This window comes from Globicephala melas, chromosome 8 (genome assembly GCF_963455315.2).
Source record: "Globicephala melas chromosome 8, mGloMel1.2, whole genome shotgun sequence".
NCBI lineage: Eukaryota > Metazoa > Chordata > Mammalia > Artiodactyla > Delphinidae > Globicephala > Globicephala melas.
Genome location: NC_083321.1, coordinates 100,541,217 through 100,550,129, shown reverse-complemented (window position 1 = coordinate 100,550,129; position 8,913 = coordinate 100,541,217). Strand labels below are relative to the sequence as shown.

Genomic DNA, 8,913 nt, shown 5'->3' with positions numbered 1-8,913 from the left:
GCTAAACACCCCACAGAGCCCAGGGCAACATGGTGGGGCAGGCGGTGACAGTGTACGGGAAAGGGCTCTGAGAAGACGTAAATGCTCACCGGCCGAAACCAAGCTGCACTAAGGTTCTCACAAACGCAGCTCTCAGAGCGTAATGTTTCTACAAAGACACGCACAAAGTAACCAAACCAGACTCAGTCAGCCTGGGGCTGGCCTTCACCACCATCTGTCAGGGGCCCCAGCTGACGGAGGGGCTCCCATCGCCGCCCCAGAGCCCCTGCTTGCCTGGGAATATGTTCCAGCAAAAAGCCGCGTAAGGCCCCGTGTCGATGGAAATACCCTCTGAGGTGGCCCAGCCTGTGTGTGTGTACGTGTGGGGCGGTAGGTGTACCCGTGTTGTGACATGTGTGTGTGCTGTGTGCACACGTGTCTGTGCTGTGTGTTGGGACGTGGGCGTACTTGCGTGTGCACGTGTTGGCACTGTGGGTGGGACGGTAGGTGTACCCATGATGTGACGTGTGTTTGCGGGTGCAGTGCTGTGCACACACCTGTTGTGGTGTGTTTGCGGGTGCTGTGCTGTGTGCACACGTGTTGTGGCGTGTGTTTGCGGGCGCTGTGCTGTGCGCACACGTGTTGTGGCGTGTGTTTGCGGGCGCTGTGCTGTGTGCACACGTGTTGTGGCGTGCGCATCGACCTGTGCCGTGTGGCGGTGAGCGTGAGCGCGGGCCTGGCAGCGTCCACCCAGGAGCAGGGAGGCGGCACGGTGGTCCTGGCGGGGCGGCTCTGGCAGGATGTCCTCCTAATTCTGCGCACCTGGGCAGGCCTGGTCCTGGAAGGAGAACGTGCTGGAGTCGGGGACATCGGGCCGCTACACGGTGGAGACGGTCAGCACCGAGGAGGGCGTCATCTCTACGCTGACCATCAGCAGCATCGTGCGGGCCGATTTCCAGACCATCTACAACTGCACTGCCTGGAACAGCTTCGGCTCTGACACGGAGATCATCCGGCTCAAGGAGCAAGGTGGGGCTCCCCGCGAGGGCAGGGCCCCAGGCAAGGTCCTCCGGGGCCCTGGGGGGGACAGAGCGCCTACACTTGCGGGCGGGCAGGAGGCCCTTCCTCACCTGCCACGCAGCCGCTGCAGGTCAGCCGGCCCCCCGAGCCCAGGGGCACTGGCCTGCACCAGAACAAGCAGGAGGACAGCTGCCCAGGTGCTGGCCCCTCAGCAGGCGCCGCGTTGCCTAAAGGCCCTGGCTTCCCCGCTCTCAGCGGTCCCCTGGGGCCCTCTGGGGGCGTGATCGCTGAGCAGTGTCCCCACGGGGATGCACCAGGATGGGCGTATTGGGGAACCTGGCCCAGCCCGTTAAGCCAACAAGCCAGTCCAGTTGCCCCAAACCCGAGGGTGCCCGTGCTAAGCTAAGGAGTGGCACTTGAGCTGTCCAATCCCTGGTGTGCAGGGGACTGGCCTCAGGCTGCCTGCAGCTCCCCATGGGGACACAGGAGACACTTGGAGCGCTGTGCTCTGAAGGAGACCCCGGCCAGCAGGGCAGCGCCGGGCAGAAGGGCTCAGAGCTCGGAAGGACTCAGGCTCGGAGGCCGGGGGGCCTCAGAGGGGCATGGAGGGGGTTCCAGAGAAGTGAGGCAGCCAGCCAGTGGCACACCAGGTCCTGAGATGGGCTGCGGATCTAGCCCCTTGGCCAGCGGGGGTTCGTCCAAGACAGGAACGGTCCAGGGGGCCTCGGCCCTGGCAGTCTCCGACCCCTCCAAGCTTAAGGCCCACCCACAGGCTGTCAGGCCTTGGAAGAGATTCTGGGCCAAGCAGGTGGTCTCAGCTGGGCCCCTGGGGCCGCAGTGCTGCCCTGTGGATCACGCATTGCTCCCAACACCTCTTCCCTCATAAGTGCTGCTTTGCTAATGCTTTGCACATAATTTGCATAATATCATCCACACGTCATCCCAACCCTCCCGGTCCACTGTTGCCTCCCCTCCATGTCTTCCCCTCAGTGCCCCACCCCTCTACCCGCCCCTTAGTGTTCTCACCCCCCCTCCTCAGAGCCAACTCCCACCCCAGCCTTGACCTCTCTCTCTGGTCCCACCCGTCTGGAGTCCCTAAGTCAGTCTGAACGAACTCCGGGTTCAGTTCGGCCAGCCCGGATCTGTGGGGCATCCTGGAGATGTGATGCAGGAGGGAGCCCCCAACCACCCCAGACCCTCCAGAGGGCCGCGCCGCCCCCAATCCCACCCCACCCTGGCCAGCCAGGCCCTGGCTGTGGACTCTTGCTTTATTTCCAAACAGGTTCGGAAATGAAGTCGGGAGCCGGGCTGGAAGCAGGTACGAAGGAGACATGAGACTCCCCGGGATGGGGGAGGGGCTGCTGGGCTAGAGGGGGAGGGAGCCCAAAGTGTGGGTCGGGAGGCCAGGGCAGCCGCTAACGTCTCTGCCCTCCCCCATCTTGAGACTTTAGTGCAGTCAGAGCAGCAGGGAGAGAGCCTCCAGGCAGCACGGGTCTAGAGACCCCGAGACCCGCCTCCACTGTTGCTGCCCCCCGCAGGCTCCTGGCAGCCCAGGGCACTTGCTCCTCCCCCGTCTTTCCTCCCACCCCTCCTCTTCTGAAGCCCTGACTCCTCCCCCTGGGGTCAGCTCCCCCCCACCTGACTCCGCTTCTCACCATCACCACCAGCTTGGCCATCGCTTCCAAGAACACCTGGGCCGCCCAGCCCGGCTGTGGCCTGCGTAATCCATGCTGACCCCGTGCTTTCTGCTGGCTGCCTCCTTCCCGCACTCCTGCATTCCCCGTGGAGCTGTCATCTCACCACCGGGCTGAGGCCGCTGGGCAGTGCCTCTCTCCCCGGGGACTCAGCAGCAAAAGGGGTCACCAGGCTCCCTGGGTTGAGTTGCTCTCTCTTGGGACCCCACAGGAGACAACTGCCCCCCACCCTCCAGGGAGAAACCCAGAAAAGAGAATCAGGACATGGCAAGCCAGACCCTACAGGGTCGGCAAAGGCCATGACGAAGATGAGGGGTCCCCTGCCCTAGTTCTCCCGCCACACCGGCCCAGGAGGCGCTTCAGCAAGTCCCTGGTGGGTCCCGCTCAGCCCCTCCCCTCTGGGCGGACGGCCCCTTAAAGAGCAACAGGCCGGGCACAGGCCAGCACAAGGTGGGCACACAATATCAACTCCTGCTGTGTTCTCCCTGACGCCCCTCAGGGCCACTCCTCGTGCTGAGCTGGTGTCACCCTCTGTCTCCATCTCTTCTGTGCCTGCACCCTGGGTCCCCCGCCCAGGACCCTCTCCCTCTGCCCCCGCCCACCCACTCAGGACAGTCCTCCAGATAAGATGGCTACCACCACGACCCCCCAGCTGTTAACAACTTAAGGAAATGTGGACGCCAGAGGCACAGCTGCCTTAAATACCGCTTCCCTGGTTCTCTGGTTTCACAGACCTTGAGGCCCAGAGAGGTTAAGGACCCTTCCACCGTCATCCTTTGGCTCTGAGCTCAGCTGAGACAAGACCCGAGTTTTCCAAGGAAATGCCCTAGGAATCTCGGAGAAACTGAATTCAACTCAAATCAATAAAATTCAAAAGCATGGAAGCAACGAACTTCCAACGCGGCTTTCCTTTCCTAGAGGAATTCAAACCTAGAGACAGGGCCGTCTCACTGTCAGAGCAAGCTCGCAGGGCTGGCGAGGTCAGGTCCATTGTCTCACCCCTGACTGTTGAGACCAGCCCAAACGCCTCCCATTTTCAGTCCCCGAGTGTTTGTCGCACCCACCTCCTCCCCGTCGCCTCCCCTGCGCCCCCTACAGGGGTCTCGGGCTCCAGTAGGCAGGTGATGAATGCACCAGTGTGCCAATCCTGGGCTGGAAGGAGAGCCCCAGCCTGACGGCCAACACTGCCAACCGTTGGACACGCGCTCCTTCCGGGAGAGGGACCACACCCCCTCCCAGCAGCGTCTCCAGGGGCCAGGGTCTGCGGGGTTCTTCCTTTCTTTTGCTCTTTAAAGAAAACGACAGCGAGAGGCGAGAGGCCAACCTCCAGCTCAGGACAGATACCTGGAGTCCCCAGTCATCCACACTGAGAGCGTGGGGTAGGGGCAGCAGCTGAGTCTCAAAAAGGGGCTTTCCTATCCTTGTATCTGCTGCGGTCCTCCTTCCCACACAGACACGAAGGCAAAAGCTGGGATCGGTTTGGGTGCCAGGCTCTGTGCCAGCCTTTACCTGCCTGCATTCACCCATCTAAACCCCAGACGCGCCCCTGAGGCAGGCACTGTAATTATCCTATTTTACAGGTAAAGAAAAGAGGGTAAAGTACGTTGCTCTGGGCTGTACAGAGGACGTGAGATTTGTAGGATGCCATGGGACGCAGTGTGCGGAGCTGGGCAGGATGAGGGGGGCGGATAAGAGGAGACGTGGATTTGCACTGGCTCTACTGTAGCTGTGTGTCCTTAACCAAGTCACTTGACATCCCTGGACCTCAAGGTTTCCATCTATAAATGGGAGGCTTGGACTCTCTGAGCCCTAAGCTCTCCTGCCCCTGCATTCTCTAGTTCTAACCCCCCATGGACTACTCAGGGCCCCACGTCATATGCTCAGGCCCCCTCTGCAGACACAGAAGGGTCAGGACTGTCTGGAAGAGCGCCCACCCCAGCCTAACATCACCCTCCCCACCTCCATCTCTACTTGGCTAGGGCAGGAGACAGAGTACAGGAACTCAGCAGGGAGGGAAGCTTTGCCTAGCTGGAGTTCCAGGTGCCTCTCTGGCGGGGTGGGGTGCCGGGATTCCTGCCCAGAGGACTGGCCCAGGAGAGGAGGGGGCAGGACTGGGCATCTCTCCTTAAAGAGGTGGGGGGAAGGACTTCCCTGGCTGTCCAGTGGTTAGGACTCCGCGCTTCCACTGCAGGGGGCACAGGTTCGATCCCTGGTTGGGGAAGTGCATGCCATGCAGCGCGACCAAAAAAAAAAAAAAAAAGAAAGAGGTGGAGGGAGCTGTGATCCTGCCCTCCGGCCCCTACGACGTGGCCCCTGGCTGTTACCACCTGTGATGCCCAGGTCCGGAGGGGAAGTTGCCTCAGACCTGAAAACTCTCTAAAAGCTGCTTGTCCATTGTCCACCCTCCGCACCTGGGAAAGGGAAGAGAAGGAAAAAGCGAAGCGAACAAACAGCGGCAGTGACCCTGGTCATTTTCCAAAGAAAAGCCAGGACTTAACGACTCTCCCGGTGTATCACCTCGGAGAGCTCAGCGTACCAGCCTTGCCTCTCACCTCCCACGCTCCCCTCCCCTCCGCGTCTGCGTGCCTCTCTGCCCCCACCACTGCTGCCATCTTTCCCAGGTCTGCCCGCCCTCTCCGCCACACCGTGTCCCGCCCGAGCTGACCCCTGTTGGACTGTGCCCGCGCCTGCGCAGGCCCCTGTGGCCTTTCCCAGGAGCGCCCACGCGCCGTGGTCTGGCCCCAGCTCGGCAGGGGCTGTGCCCGAGGAACTGGGTGAGATCTGGGGGGAGAGAGCGGGCTGCCCCAGCTCCCTCATCAGCCTGCTTGCTTCTCTCCCACAGAGGCTGTGCCGATGGCCGTCATCATCGGGGTGGCCGTAGGAGCTGGCGTGGCTTTCCTCGTCCTTCTGGCAACCATTGTGGCCTTCTGCTGTGCCCGCTCCCAGAGAAGTACGGGAGGGAGACCCGGGAGCTCAGGGAGGGGGGCAGAGAAAAAGGCCAGCTTAGACTACCCCGGAGTAACAGCAGGAGTACAGCGAGCAGGGCCCCTACCAGTGCTGTGAGCTGCTGGGGCAGGGATGGGCCTCCCGCATCTTTTCACAGGCGACGCTTTGCTCGGCATCTGCTACAGAGCAGGCGCTCTGCTGCGGCTGAGCTGGACGGAAGTGAACTTCATGCACCTCAGATTGAACATACACAGCACTCTCCACCCATCGGGAACTGTACTGAAACCCGGGGTGGGGGGGGGTGGGGGGAGGTGACCTTTGCCCTCCAAGATCTGCTAGTCGAACCAGAAAAGCAGGTCACCCACACAGGAAAGAAAAAGGGGGTTCAGGGAATTGCTTTGGGGGCACTCCTAAGGGTCTTTTAGTTGTTAGCCATAAAATGCTGGGGTTGCGCTTTTTTTTTTTTAACATCTTTTTGGAGTATAATTGCTTTACAAAGGTGTGTTAGTTTCTGCTGTATAACAAAGTGAATCAGCTATACATATACATATATCCCCATATCCCCTCCCTCTTGTGTCTCCCTCCCACCCTCCCTATCCCACCCCTCTAGGTGGTCACAAAGCACCGAGCTGATCTCCCTGTGCTATGCGGCTGCTTCCCACTAGCTATCTATTTTACGTTTGGTAGTGTATATATGTCCATGCCTCTCTCTCGCTTTGTCCCAGCTTACCCTTCCCCCTCCCCATATCCTCAAGTCCATTCTCTAGTAGGTCTGTGTCTTTATTCCCGTCTTACCCCTAGGTTCTTCATGACTTTTTTTTTTTTCTTAGATTCCATATATATGTGTTAGCATACGGTATTTGGTTTTCTCTTTCTGACTTACTTCACTCTGTATGACAGTCTCTAGGTCCATCCACCTCACTATAAATAACTCAGTTTTGTTCCTTTTTATGGCTGAGTAATATTCTGTTGTATATATGTGCCACGTCTTCTTTATGCATTCATCTGTTGATGGACACTTAGGTTGCTTCCATGTTCTGGCTATTGTAAATAGTGCTGCAGTGATGCACTCTTCACTCGTGTGTGCCTGGAGTCTCCGTCCTGGGCGTAGCTCTGAAGTTACGTTTGCTAGACAGACACATGGAAGGGTAAATGGGATGGTGGAGACGGTGGGAACAATAGAGACTGTCTTGTGGCCCCGCCTCTTCGACCCCGTGACCCTGGGCAAGCCACAGCCACTCCAGGCCTCGGTTCTCTCCTGTGTAATAGCAAGGGGTCGGCTGATGTGACTTTCGGGGCCCCACCCGGCTCTGACATTCTATGAGCGGAAGGCACAAAAAGAATAATCAGGGTAAGCCTGCTCCCTCCTCTGCTTGGCAGCCTTCACGTGTTGAAAGAAAGTTGCCTGTGTCCTCCCCTCCAAGCTGAGCAGCCTTGCTCTCTTGAGGGCCCCCAGTGATGCGGTCTCAGGCTCTCCCTCACCACCCGCTCAGTGGACATCATGGGGGAGCATATTTCAGCAGGAGTTTTCTAACAGAGCTCTCCAGGTATAAATCGGCTTCTTCCTCTAGAAGCCGTAAGCTCTCCATTACGGAAGCTGGACCACTAGTGCAGGGACGTTTCTGCTTTGGGTGGGAGGTTGACCATGGGATCTCAAGGTCCTTTCTAACAGATGTGTGATTCTCTGAACAGAGAGATCAGAGCCTGGTAGAGTAGGTCAGGGAAGACTTCTAGAAGGAGGTGAGAATTTAGTAGGATGACCAGGTGGCCGAATGGTTGGGGATGACCACCCACGCCACGGGAGAGGCAGGGAAAGGCTGAGGGTCGTGCAACCAGGAGCCAGCAGAGAAAGTACTCTGAGGTCCCAACAGCCCACGGCACGTCCAGACAGGTTCTATTACCAGGTGGGCCCTGAAACTGCTGAGTTCAGGGGCTGGAGGGGAGGGGAGAGCTTGACATCTCAGGCCCTAATGCCTGAGATGACAACTGATTCTGTCGTCTACACTTTCCTATTTTGTGGCCAGATCTCAAAGGTGTCGTGTCAGCCAGGAATGACATCCGGGTGGAGATTGTCCACAAGGAGCCTGCCTCTGGCCGGGAGGCTGAGGAACAGCCCACCATCAAGCAGCTGATGGTGAGAATGTCATCTTATCCCCGCCCCACCCCGACCTCTGCGCCCTGAAGCTCCCAGAACCAGAGGCTTCCTGATGCTCTAGATGCTCCTGACAAGCAAAGCATCAGGCAAGATGTGCTTCCCCCCCATAACAGGCCAGGCACCTCCAGGCAGACCTAGGAGACACTGTGGGTTGGGTTCCAGACCGCAGTAAAGCTAGTCACGTGGAATTTTTGGTTTCCCAGTACATGCAGAAGTCATGTTTATCCTATGTACTGTAGTCTATGAAGTGTGCAATAGCATTATGTCTTTAAAAAGGTACCTATCTTAATTAAAAAATACGTTATTGCTAAAAACTGGTAACCATCATCTGAGCCTTCAGTGAATAGTAACATCAAAGATCACTGATCACAGGGACGGTCCAGTGGTTAAGACTCCGCGCTTCCACTGCAGGGGGGGCGGGATCCCACGTGCCGTGAGGCGTGGCCAAAAAGAAAAAAAAAAAAAAAAGATCACTGATCACAGATCCCCATAACAAAGATGATAAGAATGACAAAGTCTTAAATTCTCAAGAATGACCAAAATGTGACACAGAGACACGAAGTGAGCAGCAGATGCTCTTGGAAAAATGGTGCCAAAGGACTTGTCCTCTGCAGGGTTGCCACAAGCCTTGGATTTATAAAAAATGAGATATTTGTGAAGCGCAATAAAACGAAGCGTGCTCGTATTCTCAGCCAACAAAGATTTATTGTGTGTCTACTATATTGTGCTTGGGGTTCTCGGAGACTCAAAGGCATCTAAGATGCAGTCCCAGCTTTCAAGGGACCCATTGTCCCGTAGGGAGAGAAGATGTGCATAATTGCCATAAGATGTTGTGATATAACATATAATCCTCCACATATAGATATTATCAACATCCAGTACATGCCCTGCTCCCCCCATCTCCCCAGAAGTCTGCAACAAGCATAGGTTCCTCTTTGGGGACTGGATGGCTTTAAACTCATAATTTCTCCAGCAACCCCAAGGCCGCTTCTCCTCCCAAGCCCCCTCGATGGACCGTCACCCATCCATCTGTCCAAACAAATCCCGGAAAACTCTGCTAGAAAACTCTGGTGCCTACTGTGTCACGGTTATAATATGTTGGAGTAGCAGCTGCAAGCA

At 57.5% G+C, this 8,913-nt stretch overlaps 1 protein-coding gene across 6 annotated transcripts in view; it reads left to right on the top strand.

Annotated features, from left to right (window-relative positions):
- The window catches only part of KIRREL3 (kirre like nephrin family adhesion molecule 3), a 550,312-nt gene that overhangs the window by 531,376 nt on the left and 10,023 nt on the right, over positions 1–8,913 (top strand). For 4 of the 6 annotated variants that reach the window (XM_060304276.1, XM_030840897.2, XM_060304274.1 and 1 more), the window contains 4 exons: positions 810–1,008; positions 2,282–2,317; positions 5,536–5,643; positions 7,664–7,773. In XM_060304276.1, the coding sequence (XP_060160259.1) occupies positions 810–1,008; positions 2,282–2,317; positions 5,536–5,643; positions 7,664–7,773 (453 nt within the window). Of the gene's footprint in view, positions 1–809; positions 1,009–2,281; positions 2,318–2,666; positions 4,914–5,535; positions 5,644–7,663; positions 7,774–8,913 lie in introns of those variants that run through there. The other 2 variants (XM_060304275.1, XM_060304277.1) reach the window with 2 other exon arrangements.